Source organism: Lynx rufus, unplaced genomic scaffold (assembly GCF_022079265.1).
Source record: "Lynx rufus isolate CCGP_SWC_20201006 ecotype Redwood Valley unplaced genomic scaffold, mLynRuf1.p SCAF_12, whole genome shotgun sequence".
Taxonomy (NCBI): domain Eukaryota; kingdom Metazoa; phylum Chordata; class Mammalia; order Carnivora; family Felidae; genus Lynx; species Lynx rufus.
In genome coordinates, this window is record NW_025814826.1 from 42,487,934 (window position 1) to 42,513,069 (window position 25,136).

Consider the following 25,136-nt stretch of genomic DNA (forward strand, 5'->3'; position numbering starts at 1 on the left):
GACAGTCAAAGCAGTGGATTTTACAGGTCACCTGAAATAAATGTTTGGAATTTCATGTGGATTTCAATATTTTATGCATGAGCTAATAATCTTAATTTTAAAGTTTGTAGTGATTTTTATGGTATAGTATCTTAAGATTATGTATGGGTTCAGAGGATATGTTTATTTATTGTTATTTATTGCCCTTTTTATTATATATATATATATGCATATATATATATATATATATATATATATATATATATATATATAACATGTATTTCATTTATTTTCTTTCTTTATTAATATGTGTATGTTCTTCTCTGCCAGGTCAAGTACCTTGATGTTTCTTATACTCTGACAGCAACGCTGGTAGGTAGTGTTTGAAAAATCCCAATTATAAACTAGTGTTAGCCTTAGCACTACCAAATACATTATAGCCTTAGTCTCTTAGCAAATACATTATAATGGTGTATTTCTGAAATTCTGAAGGAAATCAACTTGACTTTATTCAATTACTGAGCTGAAAACATAAAATATCTGTTTGAACCAATTACTTCTTGACTATCTGCATTGAGTAATACCTCAAGATCCTTAAGATTACAAGTCAAGCAGTTTCAAATGGCAAGCATAAAAATAAGTGTCAAACCTATGTTTTAAGATAATGTCCAACAAGCATATTAGTTGATAGTGTGGCAACATTTTTTTCTGTAAGTAACTAGTTAGTTTACATTTATTTTGTACAACTCTGTGGACCTGAACCACTCACTGATCTTTCTATAAAAAGAAAATATCAGGACGAATTCATTACAGAACATATAGTAGCTTTTTGCCCCTTCTCCAGTCTCTTATCTGTCTCTGGAACCCTTACTGAATCACTGAAGATGGAGGTAAACAGAAACTTTCACTCGACCTGCCTTTAGTGCCTTAGAGGATCTCAGCGATCAAGAACTTCAGCTCTGGAGTCACACCAGCTGGGCCCAGGTCTCATTCTAACATCAGCTGTACAACCTCAGGCAACTTAATCTAAGTGTCAATCACGACCAGAACTACTAGAAGGAACAAATGAGGAAACGTATGACAAGCCTCACACAGGGCTAGCACTTGGTAATCAAGAGCTGTTATTTATCACTGGTATTATCTTCATTGTTGTATTTATTATTAAGATTTGATTATTAATCAAATCTAAACAAATGTACACTCAAAATGTTATAAGATTTCTTCCAAGATTTCCACCTTATCTATACACCTTATCTATACACCTTATCTATCCACACAGCATGGATGGAGCTCGACATGGGGCTTGATCCCACAAGCCTGGGACCATGACCTGAGCCAAAATCAAGAGTTGGATGCACGACTGACTGAGCCACCCAGGAGCCCCTAAAATACTTGTTATGACTAACCCAAATCACTCCTATTCCAGGTATTTCTTCTTTCCTCTCCTCAGTGGCGATGCTGAAAAACCGATTATGCCCTAGTTAAAAATCTGTGAAAAACCTACAACTATTCAAACCGACTTAAGTATATCTGAAATGTAGAAGTTGATAATTTAGCTATGTTCCTATTTCTATAGTTAAAAAGTATAATTAAAGTAAAAAGTATAGTTAAAATTAAAGTAAAACTTGATTTCACTTTTCGCAGGCTGAAAAAGCTGTTCGATTATTGCATAAATTACCTTTAAAAACCTTAACAAGTTTAAAAACCTTCCGGTCTTGGTACCTGGGTATATATTATGTTATATAATTTTATTCATTTCATAGAAATAATTTTATATTCTCTTTATTCTCACTCATCAGTACCTTGTAACATACCATGTTTTTACACAGTCTCTAAAATTATTTTAATGGCCCCAGAACACTCTATTGAGTAGATATATCATAATTACCAAGCACTGTCTAATTTTAACGATTTAAGGAGAAAGGGTACACATACCTGAACCACAGCTCAGCTGAAAATATTATCATTACTATAAAAGCATCAATAAATAGTTACACAAATATAGTTAGAATATAGTAAGATTTTAAACAGCAATTTCAATGTCATTACCTTTAATGCCTTTGAAACATCTAACCTTGTAATTTAGTTTGCTGTGTATAGTTTATAAAAAGGAAATTAAAACTGCCAAGTCAGAGTTCTAGAAAGTCTTTTAAAAAGAGAGAGAGATTTCTACATTCCTAATTACATCTGTATTTCAATTAAGCTCAGCTCTTTTATTTACCTGAATAACTTCCAAGTCGTGGAGCATTGTTGTCTCCACCATCATAAAAGTCCAGAGAATCCCAATTATGTTCTGTAGCAAAGCTGATAACCTGTACCTGTGAAATAATAATTACTGATAAGAACACGTATTTCTAACAAGATAAAAATACCACAGTCCTCCACTCCGCATTAGAAGAGAGAACTCCAAGCCAGGACCATATCCTCGTGACCCTTCATAGAAGGACTTTACCAGAACTGATCTTTGCTACTGTGGCGTTGGCCTACATGAGCTGACTTGGGTAAGAAGAGCGTCGAAACACCTCGCAGTGTTCACTATGGGTAGAACATGGATAAAGTCTGTCACCATCTCAGAGCGTTTTCTTTATTAAAGGCTTTGGGTTAATTTAATATCTTAGTGTCAGGAATCCCAATACGTGTTCCAATTAGTCATCTTGTATGTTTCAGAGTGTTAGATTCTTTTAAAAATTTTTTTTAATGTTTATTTATTTTTGAGAGATACAGAAAAAGAAAGAATGAGTAAGGGAGGGGCAGACAGAGGGAGACACAGAATCCAAAGCAGGCTCCAGGCTCAGAGCTGTCAGCACAGAGCCTGACATGGGGCTCAAACCCATGAACCATGAGATCATGACCTGAGCCGAAGTCAGACGCTCAACTGACTGAGCCACCCAGGTGCCCATGGAGTGTTAGATTCTTGCCAGTGATTGAGTTTTCACATTTTCTTTAGCTATCAGGAAATCACCATATTTGTGGTCCACCAGCATACAGGGAAAAGCTTATACTTTTCTTAAAAACTAGGTTTATGCTGGATACATTTTATTTACCTTTATTTGCCTAACCTTTGCTCAATTCCCTTTCTTTAATTTAAAAAAATTATTGTCCCCTATGCTCATTTTTAACAGGTCTTAATATGGATGGCCAAAATTATACTTTATAACTGATTTGGGTATATCTCTTAAAGAATAATTTGATGAATGGAGTCATAATAAATAACTTACTGTGAAAGTCCCTAAAGCTGATAAGGGAAATGGTGGAGCTCAATCCTCTCATGTCTGTTAAATGTTATTTAAAGAAAGAGGCATGTGTTACTTTGCTGCACTTCGCCTGGCACAGCGTGAGCTTTTGCAAGAACCCACAGGACCCACCCCCAACCGTGGGGGTGATCATTTTTCTGTCTGTGAAGTGTATATGTTATTGTTTTAGAGGAAGGGAAGGGCGAACCTTATTAAAATAAATGTATTTTACTTAGCTAAAGTCTGTCATCAATGCAAGTACTGCACTCATTCACTAAATACGTATAACAATTGCATTCCTTAAAAATTTCTTATCCACAGAATAAACCATCATCATTCTTCCATTCAAGTGAATGCTGGTGCCTCTTTTCCAGGGGTGAGTGCCACATGGCAACGGATACCCTGCCTGTGTGACAGGCATTAGGCCCGATGGCAGTGTTCCAGAACAGGAAGCAGAATGGAATTAAAGCTGAATGATTGTGATGTTACCATCATTTCCTTAAACAATAATCAATTCTCTCTTCATATCTGATTTTTCCTTTCTTACAATTCAGGGGAAGAAAAGATCACATTTGCAAAAAAAAAAAAAGAAAGAAAAAAAAAGTAAGGATTCACACAGGAGTTGACATTTGAGATAAGTTAAATGTATTGAGAGGTTTTTCACTGAAAGAAACTATTGAGTTATAAAAATGTAGAGGAGGCAAGCCATGAGGTAGATGTAGTGAACCATCAGTAATCCAATTTAGCCACAGTAGAAGGTATTTACATAAGAGGAAATATGCATGCAAAGTTAGCAAAAGTAGAGAAAAGTTAGATAGAGAGAGCTTAGTGGATAAATCCAAGAGACAGCAGAGGGAGGACGCCTGGATGTGCAGCTTTCTGGCTCCCTCTATTCTCTGGCAGGTGACCCTAGAAGAGTTGACAATCTGTGCCTTCAATTTCTTATACACATCATTGTAATAAAGGCATCTAATTCACATAATTGTTGTAAAAATTAAATGAATTTTAGTTCACGATAGTGTCCAGTGTGAATAAAGGATTGAACTTAGCTGAGATGGATTTGTCAAGAGACTATAAAGACCCAAGACCAGCATAACTATGCAATTGAGGTGTAGTCCACCAAAGGGTTAGAAGGAGAATAACCAGGACTGCTTTAACTACAGTACTGCACTGGATGAAGAAAATACAAGTAAAGAGACAATTTCATAAGGGAAGGGAAGCAAAAATAATATAAAAACAGGGAGGGGGACAAAACATAAGAGACTCTTAAGTATGGAGAACAGAGGGTTACTGGAGGGGTGGTGGGAGGGGGATGGGCTAAATGGGTAAGGGACATTAAGGAATCTATTTCTGAAATCGTTGATGCACAGTATGGTAACTAACTTGGATGTAAATTAAAAAATAAATTAAAAACATGTATGTGTGTATATATATATATATATATGTGTGTGTGTGTGTGTTTATATATATATGTGTGTGTGTGTATATATATATATATATGTGTGTGTGTGTGTGTATATATATATATATATATATATATATATATATATATATATATACAAGACAATTTCAATGTCTATTGCAGTAGTCTGTGTGAGAAGCAGTAAAAGACTAAAGTAGATTGGGGGCAGGAATGAATAGTAGAAAGAGGAACTAAAATGTCACCTGTGTCACTACAGATTCTGCAACAGATTATTTTGCAACAGATTTTTGCTACAGATTCTGTGTAATCTGAATAAGGAAAGAAAGGGAGAGGGGAGACTTAACGATTTATCTTCTTTCCCTGAGTTATTGAGATCAAAGGGGTGATAGAAACAAAAATGAAGACATCTCTAGGAAAACCTATTCCCTTAATGAGAAGAAAAAAATTTAATTCTACATACATATGTATAACAGACTAACTATAGTGGCTTCCAAAGATATCAGGTCCTCATCCCTGGAGCCTGTAAATATTGCCTTACATGGAAAAAAATTTTTTTTCAGATGTGATTAACCTAAACATCTAGAAATAGGGAGATTATCGTGGATTATTCAGATGGGCCCTAAGTACAGTCATAAGTGTTCTTATAAGAAAGATGTCAAAGGAGATTTGACACATACAGAAGAGAAGGCAATGTGACCACGCACGTAGAAAATAGAGTGATATAGTCAGACACGTAGGAACGCCTGGCAGCCAGCAGAAGTTAGAAGAGGCAAGAAAAGGCTAGAGCCTGGGCAGAGGGGAGAGTGGAGGGTCCAAGCACAACCCTGTTAGCACCTGAGTTTCAGCTCAGTAAAAATGCTTTGGGACTTCCAGCCTCCAGTACTGTGACAGAATCAACCTCTGCTATTTTAAGCTCTCAAGTGCATGGTAATCTGCAACAGCCATGGAAAACTAACACAATTTGCCACTAGGAGTCTGGTCAAATTGTGAATATAATTTGGTAAATAAACACAGAAGGTGTAGGTGGCTCAAGGAAATGACTGAGGACCCACAGTGACAAAAGGCCAAACGAGAGTCAAATAAACGATTTAAAAAGCAGCAGCTACTGATTCCCTGTTTAGAAGAATTTTGCATTAAAAATGGAGCTGTCCATCATGGCAACAGGGTAGCTTCATGGGGTAATGAATTTCCAATCACTAAAACCAGATATTCCTCATATAGACATTCAAATTTCATTTTAATTTGCTTGTTAGGTTATATTTAATCATGATAATCATTCTACAGGTTGACACAGTTAAGTAACAAACATAAGTTTCGCAAGGTCTATCACAAAGATTGCTCTTTTGCTTAATAACTCTGTTATGACAGCCCCTTTGGAATTCTCCATCAGTATGCTTTGCTAGAATAGACAGGCAAATAAATGAATACACAACTCCCCACAAACATCTCATGTAAAATTAATATAACAAATTAGTCTATTTGTTGAGGCTCTTTCTAAAGATTGCTCATTCTATATTATTTACAACTTTTCCCGCATTCTAAATGTTTCTTCTTTTCTTTCCATCAGTGGTTATCACATTTCATCTCATATATGATTTATTATACATTCATCTAATTCTTTATTCACACACATATTTTTCCTAACTGAATAAAATAAAATAGGCATTGCTTTAAACCTGACACACCAGCCAGGTAGCTTTTAGGTAAAGTAATAAAATTTCAAGTACAAATCACACATTACACATGTGTGTGCATATGCTATATAATGGTCTATGATTTAGTGGTATGTCTAAAATTATCATACATATAGAGATCAATTAGAAAAAAAAAGTTTTGGTTAGTCCTTTAGAGTATTTAAGATTAAAAATCCAGTATGCCTCACATTCTGTAAGTTTGATACATGCTCCGTTTAATTCAAATTTTGTTTTCTAAGGTGTAACCATTAAATAAAATGCTTCCTCAGTGAAAGAGTTTATAGTGTCATTGATATTGTCTGGTTTTGAAGTGTTTGGTTCGGACAAATGATATACAACGCACGTTTTCTGCAAATGTCCTCTTAGTTCATCATGCTGTCCTAACTCCTTAAAATATCCAAAACCCTGCTTGTGGAGGGATTCATTAGTTCATCCTAAAAATATTTACTGAGCATATACTGGCAGACACTGGCTAGTTGCCAGAACAGATTTAGTTAGTGCCCTCAAGATCTTATGGGTAATTAACTAAGTGGTAACAGTAAAATGTGACAGATGTTATAATAAGGAAATTACAGAGACCTATGAGAATGTGCAGCATGGGACTTACCCTTTCCTCAAGTTCACGGAAAGCCTTCCACAGGAACTGGTTTTAAGTTGAGACAGAAATGATGACTAAGAATAAGCCAAATAAAGGGGGATCAAGGAGAGTGTCACCTGCAAAGGGAACAGCATGCACAAAGGCCCAAAGGCAAGCGAGAGCCAGGCTTTTATAAAGAACTAAACTAGTGTGAATATAAGTGGTGACAAAGGAGGACAAAGCACAAAAGGTATAATCAGCTGTATCAAGGAGTTAAGAATACAGGGAACGGTTGAAGCAGGAAAGTGATAGTATCAGGGTTTTTATTTTTAGGTTACTGTCTTTGCCCTCTGAAGAACAGATTAGAGGAGAGTAAGACCCTGGGAAAGGGATGATGACAACCTAACCTTAGGGTAACAATATGGATGGAGAGAAATAGACTTATTTGAAAGATTTGTGAAAGACAGATCCCACAGATTTCATTGTGTAGAGTAGGAAAGGGGGAAAATTATCAAGATTTCTGGCTTGTGCAACCGAATGGATGAGGGGCTCATTCTGAGACAGAGAACACTGAAGGATACCCATAATGATGAGAAAAAATCACGAAGTCAGTTTTGAACAGGATGGATTTGAAATTCCAGTAAGAAGTTTACTTGAAATGCCCAGCAGGCAGTTGAATAAATGACATGCAGCTTAGGTGAAAGCACTGGGTTAGATATTTACACTTGAAAACTATCATTTATTCAGTTCTTTTATTTTTTTAAGTTTATTTATTTATTTTGAGACAGAGAGAGAAAGTGTGCACACACAAATGGGGGAGGGGCAGAGAGACAGGGAGAGAGAGAATTCCAAGCAGGCTCTGTGCTGTCAGTGCAGAGCCCAACATGGGACTCAGTCTCACAAACCGTGAGATCACGACCTGAGACAAAACGAAGAGTCGGACACTTAACCGACTGAGCCACCTAGGTCCCCCTCAGTTCTTCATTTTAAAAAATGCTTTCTGATGGTCTATTAAGATGCAGGTCCTGGGCACAACTGGCACAAAATGGCAGCCAAAGACACGGAAGTAGACAAGATGGCAGAGAGCATGGTGTAACATGAGATAAACAAAACCACAGCATCTCTCAAACACTGTATCTGATGGGCTGAGTAGGAAGAGGAGACTGTATTCCTAGATGTAGAAGCATGAGCCATGGATATAAAAAAGAAAACAAAACAAAGTCTAAGAGAGCATTGGTGCCATGAAAACCAAGAAGGAAAAACATGTTTTAAGAGTGAGAGGAGAATGGGCAGAATTAGGATGTTGCTGTCAGAATAAGCAGGATGAGCAACACAATGGGTTTAATGATATAGAGTCCTCAGTGATTGCTATGAGTAGCTCAGAGCACTGAATGCTGAAGCCATACTGCAGGGCTCAAAAACAAAGGATGAGAACTAGACAGGAAAGGCTGGGGTTTTTATTATTGTAAGATGAGATAGAAATAGACAAGCTGACATCAATATGTGGATGCTGTAGGATAACCTTGATAAACTGGCAACTATATGACAAATGTTCTATGAAGGCTCTAAAGGCATCATCTCATTTTCAGATTTTCTATACAACTTGCAACATGGGCAATTCTAAAATCCTTGTTAATTCAGGGCACCTGAGAGGTTCAGTCTGTTAAGCATCTGACTTTGGCTCAGGTCACAACCTTGTTGTTCGTGAGTTTGAGCCCCACGTCTGTCTCTGTGCTGACAGCTCAGAGCCTGGAGCCTGCTTTGGATTCTGTGTCTCCCTCTCTCTCTGCCCCTCCCCCGCTCACACTCTGTCTCTCTAGCTCTCTCAAAATTAAGTGAACGTCAAAAAATTTTTAAAAATACTAAAATAAAATCCTTGTTAATTCTACCAGTGATAAGATAGGATTGATTGGTTTTCTCTGAATTTTACAAGTTGGCCATAAAATGATAGTACAGCTAGCCAGAATATAAGCATAGATCTCTTGGTCTTTCCATTTTTAATGCCTTTAAAACACTGAAAATGTATATTTCATGTTTTCTCATTGGCTAACTGACCTAACAGGTATTAGGAGTAATTTTCTGCAAAATTACAAACTCAAAAAGTTGATTTTTTTAACTAAAAATTATACTTTTATCTATTTTCAGTTTTAATGGAGGATTTCTTGGCTACTTCCCCGTAACTGATATATTTCTCAAGTTTCCAAAGGAACACCTTACAACCCAATTGGAGAAGTAATCAAGTTATTTTTTATGAAATATAGATTATGTAATATTTTGTGAAGAATAATTACCTTCCATGGAGTAGTCAAATATCACCAATTTATGCAAAAACAATCTCCTTGTAATATAGAGTAACTGGTCAAATTTCTCCTCCCGAAAAGTGGTTATGGTTGAGATAATATGGTAGATTGTGTTGCTTGTCTATAGACTAGCATCCCTTTTCTTGCTAACAAGAAAACTGGTTTTGTTCAATTAAATGAAGACTATATACTTCAGAGGAAGCTGAGCCCCATGCTTAACCTAGGTACCTAATGTTGATTTTTTAGAGCCAAATGACAATACATCTTTTGCTTTTGGTCAGTGTATAGCATAGGGATGGATAGTCTTGCAGTTTTGGTCAATAGTAAAGGACAGAAAGTCTACCGGAAGGATTTCTGAACGTTTTTCAGCCATTGTAAAGATAGATAGATTGAAACGTTCCATTTTGGCTATTGCCATTGCTGTTAGAGCTTTGGTAGCCATCTCAAGTTCATGAGAAAAGAAGCCTAGGAACTAAGCCAACATGCTATGATGGCAGAGCAGAGAGAGGGAAAAACCTAGGTCAGTAATGACGCAACTGAACCTCCCAAATAAACAACCTCTACCGCTAGATTCCATGACATCCGCAACAAACATTTTTCTTATTGCTTGGGCCTTCTTGAATTGATTTTCTGTTACCTGCAGGTGAAAACAATAAGTACCTTTCTGCTACATTCAACCATGCCAAGGAAAAGGAGTGGCTAAATCTTTAGAAGTAACCTTCATCCCCCTCATCTCTAAAAGGATTAACTTCAAATATACAGGGAAAAGGAGAAAATTTTAAATTTCCTTACTTGAATGCCAGCTCCCTCTGGCACTGTGATCTTCCACACACAATTCAGGTTGTTGTCATAAGGCTCAGGGTAACCAGGAGACAAAATAGTCCCTTTGCGCTTTGTTAAAACTCCACCACAGGGCACTAAAAGTAAAACAATTCAAGAGAGCGAGTTAATTCTAATGCAGAGGATTAAAATAAGAGAAAAGGTCAGAGATAACATCTTAGACAGATACTACAATTGCAAACACAGCCAAATCTTATTATTTCTTAAAACTCATAAGAACAATGAAAATTAAGTCTTCCTTCCTAAAAACTTTGAAAAATGCTTAGACAACATGAATGGATAACCTTTTAATGGCATTAATCTAAAATCATATTACAATAAACTCAACGACAGCATATCATTTTTAGTATATTACTAAAAAGTACATTGGCACATTTGCATTAAAATTAAAATGTAGATAACAGAATTTGTTGAAGAATTATTTTGTATTTGTTACTTTTGTCTTCATGCATCCTTTGAAGAGTAATAGTACTTTTCAGGAGAAACGCTGATGATCACAATGGTATGCTAATAACATTTGTATAGAGCCTATTGTTTGCCAGGGACTCTCCTAAAGCAATTTACAGATTTTAACTCATTAAAGCCTCTCAACAATCCACTGAGATGTAAATAAATATTCTCCTCATTTTACAGGAAATAGAGTCACTAGTGATTAAATAACTTGTCCAAGATCACAGAGCTGGTAAGAGGAGAAGGTGAGATTTGAACACCGGTAGTTTGGCTCCAGGGTCCATGCTCTTGAGTAGAAGAAAGAGATTTGGTATTGTGCCAGCCTGGTAATTGCTAGTACAGCACTACAAAAATGAGTAAGTACGTAGGTCTGTTCTGGAAGTCAATAAAGGCCTCTACCGCTTTTTAAAAGTACTAACCTTAAAGGAAAATTCTCATACCCCTAGTACTGGCAGCTTGGTTTTGGGCATAACCTGACTTACAATTTTAAATATGCGTAATGCTGGACATGTTCCTTAAACTCTCTGAAACTCAGATACCTTGTCTGTGAAATGATAATGCAATGGTTTAAAAAGAGCTTTTGTGAAAAATATACAGATAGGATAACGTATACAAAGAAGCTACTACATTGCTTGGAACACAGCGAGAGGTCAATAAATTGTATGTCATTTTACTATTTCCTTCTACAACTATTGTTATTTCAGATACCACTGGCACTATGGTCCTCGGGTATTTGTTGTAGTCTGGTTATAGTTGTAAGGTATCAGGATATGTCTTTCATAATATTTTTTAAGTTAATAAGTTTTCTGCCACTTCTCAATGCAAAAGCTTAATGCAAAAACCAAGGGCAATTGCCCAAAGGAGCTACAAACATTTTTAATAGTGTAAACATGTATCTTTAAAGAAAGTCATTTTGTTGTATTTTCCTATAAATTTGTGTTAATGGGTTAAATATTAATTCAGGTTAAGTTGGTCAGAAAAAAATTTAGCTCCTTTAAAAAGAAAATCAACAGTTTTAGATAACTTGAGAATTAATGTGCCAGGAGTGGAAGAAGAATTCTAGAATAGAACTTCACCCCAAAAAGATTATAAATAAGTGATTGATGAAGTGCTGATTCTGAGTTGAAAGCAAATGTAGATGCCCTTCCTCTCCATTGTCACTGTCCTATCTCACTTGCACGTTTTTCTAGTTGCTACATTAATCATATCAATGGACCTCCATTGATATGGGTGTATTATCCATGTACTTTGTCTCTATATTATTGCTAAAATGACCTTTTTAAAATTAAAATTTGCTCATCTTATTTCACTGATGAAAGTCCTTCAAAAATCTCCCCATTTCCTTCATTCCACAGATAAATACAGTTAATTTTTTAATCTCTAACTACATCTCCAGGCTTGTATGTACCCATGATTTCCCAATATTTCACCATCCCAAACCCTCTTCCCAGTTCAGGTTACTAAACTGATATACTCTCTTAATGCTGTGAGTTGCTACATCCTTCTTCCCCATAGCTAATACTACCATCCATGGTCATTTAATGCTGATAGTACCTCTTGACCTCTTTGCTGACTCCCTTATCTGTTAAGTGTCCCATAGTTTTCTATAGCACCAAGTTCTTTCCTATGCAGTTCTATCACAGATAGCTCATATTATGTTTTCATATTCTTTTTATACGTTAGTCTCTTCTAATAGACTGAAGTCTGTGAAGATGAAGCAATCAACTTTTTGTCTGGTACTCTGCTCCCTGTGGTGCCAAGATTCTAACTCATCTACCCTTTGCATTCTGAGGTTTCCTTCTCTGCTGCTATAGTGATAAGTCCTCTTTTCCTTACTTTCCAGTCTGTCCTCCATTCATTTCATCAGGGTTTTGTCTTTACTCTATTGGAATGACTATGTCAAAGTCACCATAATAGTCTTGTTGCAATGTGATATTCAATTCTTAATTTGCATTTTACTCTACCTATGAATAATTATCTCCTCTTGTTAATCACTTTGTCCACTTTGAGCCTTTCTTTGCTTAGCCATCCGGACACCACACTGTCTTGCTTTTTTCTATGCCACTGGTTATACTCATAATCTTCCTTCCTCCCTTCCTTCCTTCCTTCCTTCCTTCCTTCCTTCCTTCCTTCCTTCCTTCCTTTTCTTTCTCTCCTAGTGTTGGTGGTATAGTAGTGAGCATAGCTGCCTTCCTTTACTTTCTCTTTTCTTCCTTCCTTCCTTCCTTCCTTCCTTCCTTCCTTCCTTGCCTTTCTCTTAGTATCTCACCCTCTTTCTCTGATCCTTTAAATGTTGTAACATTCTGTGACCCATGCCATCTTCTCTTTTCTCTCTAACCATCACCCCTCTATAAGGGCATCTATTTCCATGTCATTGATACAGTATGACTACAAAATATTTATCTCTAATTCTGACTTGGCTCAGAATCCTGAAATAATATGCCTAATAAGCATCTCAAAACTAATATGTCTAGGGGCACCTGGGTGGCTCAGATGGTGAAGCATCTGACTTTGGCTCAGGTCATGATCTCACCATTCATGAGTTTGAGCCTTGCATCAGGCTCTGTGCTGACAGCTCAGAGCCTGGAGCCTGCTTCAGATTCTGTGTCTCTCTGCCCCTCTCCCACTCATGCTCTGTCTCTCTGTCTCTCAAAAAATAAATAAGCATTAAAAAAAATTTTTTTAAACCAATATGTCTAAAACAATACTTTTTAAAATTTCCTCCGTCTATGCCATTCTCCACCTCAGTAAATGTCACTACCATTCACCTAGTTTGGGCCAAAACTGTAGGACTCATTCATCTTAATTTCTCTTTCTTATATTCAAGTTCACAATTACATCTACATCCGATCTATCAGTAAACTTTCTCAGCTCCATTTAAAAAATGTACCATGAGGCTTACCAGTTCTCATCACGGACCATGACCTTCCTATTAAAATTACCATTACTTTTCCTATCCACTATTACACTAGCCTTCTATTCAGGCTTTTTTCTTCTAGCCCACCTGCTGGAAGCCGCGCTATCCCAGCCTGAGTGGCAGGGCCCGGGCTGTGGACGGATTGGTGACTGCAGGGCGGCCTGCCAACAGTGAAGCTTCTTGTCCTCCCGCTTTTAGGTAATTTGGCCTTAAAAGTACCCGGGGTATTGTCTGTTGGGGAATTGCCCTCGGCAGGCCCCCTGGGCAAAGAACCATTAGGGAAGAAAATAAGGTTCAGCAAGGAATTGTGCGGTCTTACGTTTAGCCCTTGCCATCCCCTAAGGAGACTCCTCTACTTACAGGAAGGATAGCCTCATACCTTTGCCAGCAAAGAGGGCCTGTCTGTATAGGGGAGACATATGGATTTGAAAGCCCCACTCCAGCAACTAAGGAGTGTATCTCTGGGCACAGGTGACTTCAACCCCTAGGCCCACCTGGCCCCCCGGAGGCATTCCAGATGATGACTGAACCTAGTGGGTTAAGCTACAGAATGGTTCATTGGCTCCTAGGTGCATTGTCTCTCTGAGAATGTATGAGGCATGGGTTTCTAAGGCCTTTTCAGCCCCTTTTTGGCACCTCGGACTGAGGCAAACACATTGTTCTTTTGGCCTCATGTGGTTAGGAGGTCATGTTCCTGTAACTGTTCCACTTGAGGTGTTGAGAAATGGAAGGCCTTTCACGAGAACAGCAAAGTAAATGCTTTGCAGATTATAGATAAATGCAGATGCATAATGGAATAATGTAAGAAATTAATCTATAATCAAAGGGTATGCGGGAAAGTTAGGGGAAAACCACCATGTTATTTCTTAAAGGTCGTTTATACATAAGAACATTTTCAAAATTAGGTAATGTTAGAAAAACATAGATGACGTATGCTACAAGGAAATCACTAGCATACATAATGCCACGTTTGCTACAATAAATCGGCCAGTTCAACACACTGCTGTTGTCTGTGTCCATTTTTATTTTAGTTTTTTATTTTAGTTTTCTGTTTTTATTTTTATTTTTGTTTTGCTTTATTTTCACTCTTTCGCTGACGCTGTTCATCCTTCGGGACCCCCGGGACCTGCTGGAGCTGGACTCCGGCACCCACCCCTCTTTACTTAGCCGCAGTGATTTTTTAGAAACTAAGACCACCTCATTCCCTAGCTCAATGAATTCCCTCTCTGCTTTGAGAAATGTCAAACTCCCCACAGCCTTTGAGGCTCTGTATGACTTGGCCTCTGCCTTGCCTCCACAAGACTCTTCTTCCGTCATGCTTGCCATCATTCACTCTGGTCCAGGCACCTGGGATTCTCACCGTGGCTTGAACACGTCAAGATCTGTTCCTGCCTCACAGTCTATATAGTTGTTTACCACCCAGACTTGTATAACCCCACTCCGTTCGTCTCATTTGGATATAAGACAGCAGCATGCCCTGGATGTTTTCTTCTGACCTCCAGCCCTTTCTTTACTTTTCCCCACGGTACTTAGTGCTGTCTGAAAGAAGAGAACACATTCACTGATGTGTTGCTCTAGCACCCTCCACTAAAATGTAAACTCCAAACTCATCTTCTTATTCAAAGTGAGAATAGAGACTGACAATTAGTAAGCACTGACTACATGCTCCTTGAATAAACTGTTGATTGACTGGTTGTATATCGGTGTATATACTGTGGTTACAGGTCCCTCTTTGCCATTCCTCCATTATCCCTTTCTCTCAGTATTTCGCTAAATAAGTCACATATAGCAATATAAATTTTCATATAATAATATAAAAAATACTATGAAAATATCCCCAGATATGCATTACTACATATTTTACTACATATTTTATTTTTTTTTTTTTAATTTTTTTTTTCAACGTTTATTTATTTTCGGGACAGAGAGAGACAGAGCATGAACAGGGGAGGGGCAGAGAGAGAGGGAGACACAGAATCGGAAACAGGCTCCAGGCTCTGAGCCATCAGCCCAGAGCCCGACGCGGGGCTCGAGCTCACGGACCGCGAGATCGTGACCTGGCTGAAGTCGGACGCTTAACCGACTGCGCCACCCAGGCGGCCCATTACTACATATTTTATAAAGTTTCAATTCCCACATATATTACTTAACCTAACATTTGTTTTCTGTTTTAAAAAGATACACAATGGAGTACTACGTGGCAATGAGAAAGAACGAAATATGGCCCTTTGTAGCAACGTGGATGGAACTGGAGAGTGTGATGCTAAGTGAAATAAGCCATACAGAGAAGGACAGATACCATATGTTTTCACTCTTATGTGGATCCTGAGAAACTTAACAGAAACCCATGGGGGAGGGGAAGAAAAAAAAAGAAAAAAGAGGTTAGAGTGGAAGAGAGCCAAAGCATAAGAGACTCTTAAAAACTGAGAACAAACTGAGGGTTGATGGGGGTGGGAGGGAGGGGAGGGTGGGTGATGGGTATTGAGGAGGGCACCTTTTGGGATGAGCACTGGGTGTTGTATGGAAACCAATTTGACAATAAACTTCATATATTGGAAAAAAAAAAGATATACTATAAATTTCCCTATGGATTAGTATTATACAATATAACATGGATTAAAACAGGCTTCAGACAAGCATCCTGGGTTCTGCTTTTATCCTTATCCTGGTTTCATGTCTAAACCATAGAGGTTTAACTCTCTATAAAAGATAAATACTAATCTTATCTACCTCCTGGTGTTGCTATCAGCATTACAAAATTAAAAAAGAAGATGCTTAGGGGCTCCTGGGTGGCTCAGTCAGGTTGTCTGTCCAACACTTGATTTTGGCTCAAGTCATAAATAATCTCTTGGTTTGTGAGTTGAGCCCCACACAGGGCTCTGTGATTCTTTCTCCCTCTTTCTCTCTGCCCCTTCCCTGCACTCTAGCTCAATAAGTAAATAAATAAATAAATGAATGAATAAATATTTAAAAATGCTTTATAGTGCTTCTTAAAATGCTAATTACTATTTATTACTATTTTGAATAACTGCTTCAGGGATGAATGGATGGATGAATAAATGAATCAGTGACTGTGGTTTCAGATCCTGTATTTATTTCCTCATCAATTTCTCTCCTGCTCCAAGAAAAGACAGTATAAACAGGTGTTGCCATGGAGCTAATACAAGTAAAAGTAGTTTTTTTTCTGGGTTTCTAAAGGTCTTCAGGGGGGAAAAAAAAAAAACCAGCAGATAAAGGTGATGGGATAAGCAGCTAATTAAAGATTTTTTGCCCAAGGGCAGTACATGGCTGGTTCAGGGGCTTTTCAAGAGACCTCCCACTAACAAAAGTACTTATGCCTAAAGCCATATATTGTTAAAGCTATTAGTGGCTGCAGGGGGTTATTTGAATCACAGTCTCAGAGGGAGGAGAGGTTGGATTTTTAGGAGAATGATTAATTTTAAGAAATCGGAAGTATAACAAGGTCATATTTGGAAGATAAAAACTCAGTCTTCAGCATATTTTTAGTTTTACATTTATTCCAAGGCTCATGTTCTTATCAAAATATGATTGTGGTTTATTATAATTTGCCTAAGAATGACTTGATATGACAGATTTGTGCAAGATTACTAAATATCCTTTATATAGTGACTATTTAAATTTGTGGACTCTCTACCTTAGTATTTGACCATGTTAACTATAAGCACAATTCACATATCATGACTAATGGGGCTGCTTTCCAATCAACAGTTTAATTTCAGTATGTCGGTTTTTGCAAAATTACTGAACATTTTATTGTGTTTTACTACAACAAAAAAAATGGAAGTGTTGATAACAATAGTAAGAACAGTGAAACTGAAATAATACAGTTGACATGAAAATCATTAGGAATGTAGAAAGCTGCTTTCTTTTGGTTCAAATGGATGCTCAGTTGGCTTAACCTGTTAAGGGAGCATTCATTTGAACAGAAGAGAAAATGCAATCACCAAATCCTGTAAGTAGACTGTCGAAGATTACATTTAAACTGTAAAGTATAAATAGAGAATTTGTTCTCCCCCAGAATAAAATTACGCATATAGGGGCGCCTGGGTGGCGCAGTCGGTAAAGCGTCCGACTTCAGCCAGGTCACGATCTCGCGGTCCGGGAGTTCGAGCCCCGCGTCAGGCTCTGGGCTGATGGCTCAGAGCCTGGAGCCTGTTTCTGATTCTGTGTCTCCCTCTCTCTCTGCCCCTCCCCCGTTCATGCTCTGTCTCTCTCCCAAAAATAAATAAAAAACGTTGAAAAAAAAATTAAAAAAAAAAATTACGCATATAATATGTAAATGTATTGTTTGTGTTTTACCTATGTCTCTTTCCTAATTATCCAGAAAGATAGTTAGAAGAGTTTTAAACTTCCCGTGGCTTGTAAAATCTAAGCAAGCAAAGTGAGCCAGAGCATCACCATCTGGTAAAAGTCGGAAATTAAAAATACATGGGCCCTGGACTTGGGAAATGGACGGGTTGTCTGACCTCTGCAAGGATTCAGAATATTATCACAGTTAATTGTTAAAACTCATTCATCGAGCAAATGTTTACTGAATACCTATTATGTGCCAAACGTTTCTTGAACACCTATTGGGTCTTCTTTTGGTGGAACATAAAAACAATATATTGTCAGGGGAGAGAAGGGCAAAAAAGATTATAAAACTAAAAACAAAACAAAACAAAACAAAAAACAAATAAAGAAAACCCCAAACTACATATAATAGATGGGCAGTTGCCATTAAAGAAAAGCAGGATAGGGGCGCTTGGGTGGCTCAGTCGGTTGAGTGTCCGACTTCAGCTCAGGTCACGATCTCACGGTCCGTGAGTTCGAGCCCCGCGTCGGGCTCTGGGCTGACGGCTCAGAGCCTGGAGCCTGCTTCCGATTCTGTGTCTCCCTCTCTCTCTGCCCCTCCCCCGTTCATGATCTGTCTCTCTCTGTCTCAAAAATAAATAAACGTTAAAAAAAAAAAAAAAAAGAAAAGCAGGATAAAGATATAGAATAAGTGGAGAATGATGGCAGAAAATTATATAAGATAGGCTGTCTGAGGAAGATTATCAGGTTGAATGAAATGGCGTAGTAAGCCTAAAAACTACCTTGGGGATATATGTTCCAGGCAGAAAAAATAGAAAGTTTAAAGGCATTGAAGCAGTTAATATTTTATCTATGAAGAAATATTGAAAATGAGCTAAAATTAAAAATAATACTTTGATATTAACCTAAGAAACTGTGTGTTTGGCTCTCATATTTGAATATTTAAGATGTCAAAACTTTCCTTTTTTTAATACTTATGAAATAATTATTTGTATTCAGAACACTTTTGAAGCTAAAAATATTTACAGTTAAAAATAGAAATAAAAGTGGGATGCTTGGGTAGCTCAGTCCATTGAGCTTCCGACTCGATTTCCGCTCCGGTCATGACCTCACGGTTCATGAGTTCGAGCCACATGTCGGGTTCTGTGTTGACAATGTGGATCCTGTTTAGAATTCTCTCTCTCCTCCCTCTCTGCTCCTCTTCTGCTCATGCTCTCTCTAGATCTCTCAAAATAAATAAATAAGCATTTTTTAAAAGTAAAAAAAAAAAAAAGAAAAGAAAAGAAATAGAGGGGCGTCTGGGTGGCGCAGTCGGTTAAGCGTCCGACTTCAGCCAGGTCACGATCTCGCGGTCCGTGAGTTCGAGTCCCGCGTCGGGCTCTGGGCTGATGGCTCAGAGCCTGGAGCCTGTTTCCAATTCTGTGTCTCCCTCTCTCTCTGCCCCTCCCCCGTTCATGCTCTGTCTCTCTCTGTCCCAAAAATAAATAAACGTTGAAAAAAAAAAAAAAAAAAAAAAAAAAAGAAAAGAAATAGAAGTATATTTTCATTTATGTACAGGTTAGCAGTTGGACCAAATGGTAGAACCTAAACTGAGTTATCATCTGAGTGTCATTATGAATCAGCGCCTCTCCATTTCTAGTCTCACACAGATGCCATATGTCCTTCAGTTATATATTCAATTTTCTGGATTTCACTTGTTCTACAGGCTGTGCATTATTTCTCCAATGACATAGGTGATACATCCTTTTCATGTGAACTTAGCAGAAAACAAGTTGTCTTATTCAATTTTCTATCACTAGGTATACACTTTCAAACCAATTCAAGATGAAAAGTAGTCTGTTCTCTGTTCAGACTCTCCATACCCAGAGTGAGTGACAGGTTTCTCAAAAAGGCCAGGGAACCCCCTACAGATAGGTGGACTTCTGACAGAGAGACTGTAATGGCTCCTAACTGCTTCAGCTTTTGCTCTCAAAGTATAAAAAGTGAGGCTGAATTCACACAGGTTGGGGACAGTTTACTAACATTTACCCCTGAAGCTGAATGTCAACCATGGACTAGGGTCTGGTCTGAAAGTCTTTTATAGGCTTTAGTGCCTGGTAGGACCGCTTGTCCTTGTTGAAATGACCACAGGGGAATAGCATCCTCCTCCTTCCATTTACGTGGATTTTTGTTTCTGATGGCAAAAACACTGGGATTAACCACCTGATTTATACATGTGGCATATGAAAAAGCTTTGTAATGCTCCTGAAACTCAATATTGCACTATATGTTAACGGAATGGAATTTAAATAAAAACTCAAAACAAACAAACAAAAATACACTAACATCTTCTTTCATTAAGATACAAAAAAGCTTTGTAATAATCATATAGAATAGGGATTTTCTTCTGTTTTATTTATTTGTGTATTTATTTAATTTTTTTAATGTTCATTTATTTTTGAGAGTGAGAGACTGTGTGAGCAGGGGAGGGGCAGAGAGAGGGGGAGACACAGAATCTGAAGCAAGCTCCAGGCTCCGAGCTACCAGCACACAGCCGGGCGCAAGGCTTGAACTCATGAACTGTGAGATCATGACCTGAGCTGAAGCCGGACACTTAACCAAATGAGCCACCCAGGCACCCCAGGTTTTTTCTGTCTTAAACAAAAATGATTTATGTTTAGGGTTTAGAGTTCTTATTCTCTGTATCCTACTTTATATTATTTTTCTCTCATTTCCCTTTCTTATTCCTAAAATCTTCTTTCATTTTTCTTGTTTTACTCCTTTTTTTAATGTTTATTTATTTTTGAGAGAGAAAGCACACAAGCAGGGGAGAGGCAGAGAGAGAGAGGGGTGGGCAGAGGATCCAAAGCAGGCTCTGTGCTGACAGCAGAGAGCCCGATGTGGGGCTCCAACTCACGAACTGCAAGATCATGACTAGAGCCAAAGTTGGAAGCTTAACCAACTGAGTCACCAAGGCACCCCTTGTTTTACCCATTTTTTAATGTCTTTTTATAGTTTTATTCTTCTAACCCTGTCTCACTTTCATACATTTCTTTGGATAATGAAGTTTTTTTACTTTCCAAAATCAGAAGAAAAGTCTGAATGCAAGTCTTGGTTAAATATGTATACTCAAGGGCAATTAGAATTGTAGTAATTGCTGTTTAACTTTTAACTTTATTTTAATTTTATACCCCTGCAAACAATGAGAGCAAACCAAATCATGAACATACGCCTATTGTTTACAGTCTCTTTCTTTTCGGGGCGCCTGGGTGGCGCAGTCGGTTAAGCGTCCGACTTCAGCCAGGTCACGGTCTCGCGGTCCGGGAGTTCGAGCCCCGCGTCGGGCTCTGGGCTGATGGCTCAGAGCCTGGAGCCTGTTTCCAATTCTGTGTCTCCCTCTCTCTCTGCCCCTCCCCCGTTCATGCTCTGTCTCTCTCTGTCCCAAAAATAAAAATAAACGTTGAAAAAAAAAATTAAAAAAAAAAAAAGTCTCTTTCTTTTCAACCATTTGTCCTTAAATGTGTCAATTGGTGGAAAGAAATTTCAATCTCCCCCAAAAACAGATTTTAATAAATAATAACTATTATACCCCAAGAAAATTGCCATTATATTTCATCCAATGTCTTTCTTAAAAACGTTAAGTGCAAAAAAATATGTTGTATTCAAGGGACTGTAAATTAATAGAATTGGAAAGGATGATAAGAGTCCATATTTTTAGCTTTTTAAAAAAAGATGCCAACATCTTCTGTGAAAGATAATTTTAACATTTTATTAACTTTAAAGTGCTATTGAAACAACATATCAACAAATTAAAAGCAAAGATATTAAGCCTTTTGTCATCACTGAATGTAAATTCTATATTCTAGAACCAATACCTTCAGAATTAAAGTCTTCTCTCCTGATTCTATAGTGGAAGATTTAGCAACAACAAAAAACAACTTAGTCATTCAGTACTTACCAGGTCCAAGAACTATGCCAAATCATTTAATAATCACAATAAACCTATGAGGAAATCCTCTTAGTTTCCTGCTTCATCTATATGGCAATTGAGATTCAGAAAGTTTGTAAAATTCCCAGGGTCGTATAGTAACTCACCACATCTCAGTGCTGAGGTCACAGCAGAAGACTTTACCCAAGACTTAATTAACTCTTATGCTAAACTACAGTTTGGAGCTATGCGGGATTTTATTCAGTTTTACATGACTCTTTATGACTTTTCCCCATTAATGAGGACATTAGTGTGATAAATATACAAATAGGATCTTTAAGAGGTGATTTATAGATTTACACTTCAGTACTTTGCATATGTAGGTTTTCCCAACACTCAAACTAGAGGAAGAGATGAATTTTTTTTGAATGATATTTAAAGATTAATGAGCTAGTTTATGAGTTTCCAGATGTCATTATATCACTCTAGTTTTATAATAGATGATTATCTTCAAGGAGTTTTCATCATGTATATGAAACTAAAGAAGACAGCTACTTACCTAGCTGTCTTCTATTATATGGTATTGATATTTTCTATTGATACATAAATAAACTAAGAGTGACACAAATTATATAAAAAAATACTGGGAAAAGTGAGATAGAAATAACGACTGATTTTCTATACGTATAGAGAAATATTAAAAAATCCATCGTGAGGCTGAAGAGATTTATTATTATCATGTGTCTGTCTTCAATTATTAAACTGATTTAAAGCAATGTAATTTCCAATTTATGCATACTGCATGACTAATTTTAGCATAGACATAGAGGAACATTTCTCTCAGCTCATGGTCCTTTAGTTTAGGATAATTTACTTATTACTCTTTTATAAGAGTATGAAGTCAACATATATTGTGGCTCAAAAGGAGAAACATTATCTGTTTTGTCTTTATGAGAGCATAAAAGTACAGAAAGGGGAAGATCTGTTAGTACCATTAACACAAGCTCCATGCTAGATAAAAGGAGGAGGCATATTAACTCCAAATGAGTTGTTTTCCTGTACCATTGATTTTCAAAAACATATTTCAATAGGGTAAGAAATCTCACATTATAAATAAAATGTAGATATCACATTAGGAAAGCTTAGCTTATAAATCAAAACCTATAGAGAAGCAGTCTTCTGTCATTTAGGTTGACGTTTAGAGTCAGAGAAACTGAGTTTCTGCCTCTACTCCACCACTTACTATATGTTCTGTCAGTTTAAAAATAACTACTTTAGGGGGACAGCCTGGGTGGCTCAGTCAGTTAAGCATTGATTCTTGGTTTTGGCTCAGGTCATGATCTCACAGTTCCATAGGATCGGGCTCAGTGCTCACAGCACAGAGCCTGCTTCATATTTTCTCTCTCCCACTCTCTCTGCCCCCTCCTTGTCCCATGCTCTTTCTCTCTCTCTCTCAAAATAAATATAAAAAAAAATAAAAATAACTATTTCACCGAAGACTCAGTTTATTCAATCATAAATTCTGAAAGTAACTTTTCAATTGGTTTGCTGTGAAGATTAAATTGAATATGTATTTAAACTACTCAGTATGAAACCTGGCAAATAAAAAGCATTAAGAAATTGGTAATCATATCAGCAAATGGCACTGTGAAAACTGGACAGCAACATGCAGAAGTATGAAACTGGACCACTTTCTTATACCATACACAAAAATAAATTCAAAATGGATGAAAGACCTAAATGTGAGACAGGAAACCATCAAAATCCTATAGGAGAAAACAGGCAGCAAGCTCTTTGATCTCAGCTGCAGCTATTTCTTACTTGACATGTTTCTGGGGGCAACGGAAATAAAAAGCAAACGTGAACTATTGGGACCTCATCAAGATAAAAAGCTTCTGCACTGCAAAGGAAACAGTCAACAAAACTAAAAGGCAACCGATGGAATGGGAGAAGATATTTCCAAATGACATATTGATAAAAGGGTTAGTATCCAAAATCTATAAAGAACTTACCAAACTCACCATCCAAAAAACAAATAATCCAGTGAAGAAATGGGTAGAAGACATGAATAGACATTTTTCCAAAGAAGACATCCAGATGGCCAACAGGCACATGAAAAGATGCTCAATATCACTCATCATCAGGGAAATACAAATCAAAACCACAATGACTTACCACCTCACACCAGTCAGAATGGCTAACATTAACAACTCAGAAAAGAACAGATGTTGGCGAGGATGCTGGGAAAGAGGAACACTTTTGCATTCATGGTGGGAATGCAAACTGGTACAGCCACTCTGGAAAACAGTATGGAGGTTCCTCCAAAAATTAAAAATAGAACCACCCTGTGACCCAGCAATTGCACTATGAAGTATTCATCCAAAGGATACAAAAATGCTGATTTGACGAGGGCACAAGTACCGTAACTTTTATGGCAGTGCTATCAACAATAGTCAAATTATTGAAGAAGCCCAAATGCCCATCGACTGATGAATGGATAAAGAAGATGTGGTACATATACACAATGGAATACTATTCGGGAATGAAAAAGAATTAAATGTTGCCATTTACAACAACATGGATAGAACTGGAGGGTATTATGTCAAGGTAAATAAGTCAGGCAGAGAAAGACAGATATCATATGATTTCACTTATATGTGGAATTTGAGACACACAACAGATGAACATAGGGGAAGGGAAGGAAAAATAACATAAAACAAAGATGGAGGCAAACCATAAGAGATTCTTAAACACAGAGAACAAACTGAAGGTTGCTGGAGGGGAGGAAGGTAAGGGGAATGGGTTAAATGGGTGACGGGCATTAAGGAGGGCACTTTTTGGGATGAGCACTGGGTGTCACATGTAAGAGATGAATCACTGGGTTAACTAACCTGAACTAAAAAAAAAATAAAATAAGATAAAAAATAAATAAAACTAGATACATGTAATTTCATTTTCAGGTATCATAAGATATGTTATTAAAATATATTTTACATATTTATAAGTGTATATGTGTTATATGCATGTTATATGTGTGCATATACACTCTCGTCACATTCTGTGAACAATTGGAACTGAGATTATTAAAATAAAAACAAAATTGTGCTTCTCTCTTATTTTTTAAAAAATGTCCCTCTTATTTTCTAGATCACATGCCAATAAAACTTTAACAAGAAAGAATTCAACTCATGAGAACTATTTCTTAACTTGTGATTATGTATTCCCATCCTTCGTTTAATGTAATACTATGTAACGAAAGAAAATAATTTCCAGATATGCTCTTGGGACAGAGAATAAATAAACTTTGTAACTCACTTTTTCATATCTATGAAATGCTATAAGAACCAAAAGTCATTGTAATGATCCTAAAATAGCATAAAATTCTGTTTTATGGCTTAGAGAATATTTTAATATGTTTCATATAACATGGTTAAGAGCCCATTAAGTTAGAAAGTGTATATTTTGTTTACCAATTTAAATTAGATACAGTATACAATAACAA

The 25,136-nt window shown here is 37.1% G+C and overlaps 1 protein-coding gene across 2 annotated transcripts in view; it reads right to left on the bottom strand.

The window, feature by feature from the left end:
• CSMD3 (CUB and Sushi multiple domains 3) overlaps positions 1–25,136 on the bottom strand; it is a 1,257,946-nt gene that overhangs the window by 159,135 nt on the left and 1,073,675 nt on the right. For both annotated transcript variants that reach the window (XM_047073797.1, XM_047073796.1), the window contains 2 exons: positions 9,999–10,123; positions 2,201–2,297 (listed from right to left, as the gene is read on the bottom strand). In XM_047073797.1, the coding sequence (XP_046929753.1) occupies positions 2,201–2,297; positions 9,999–10,123 (222 nt within the window). The remainder of the gene's footprint in view (positions 1–2,200; positions 2,298–9,998; positions 10,124–25,136) is intronic.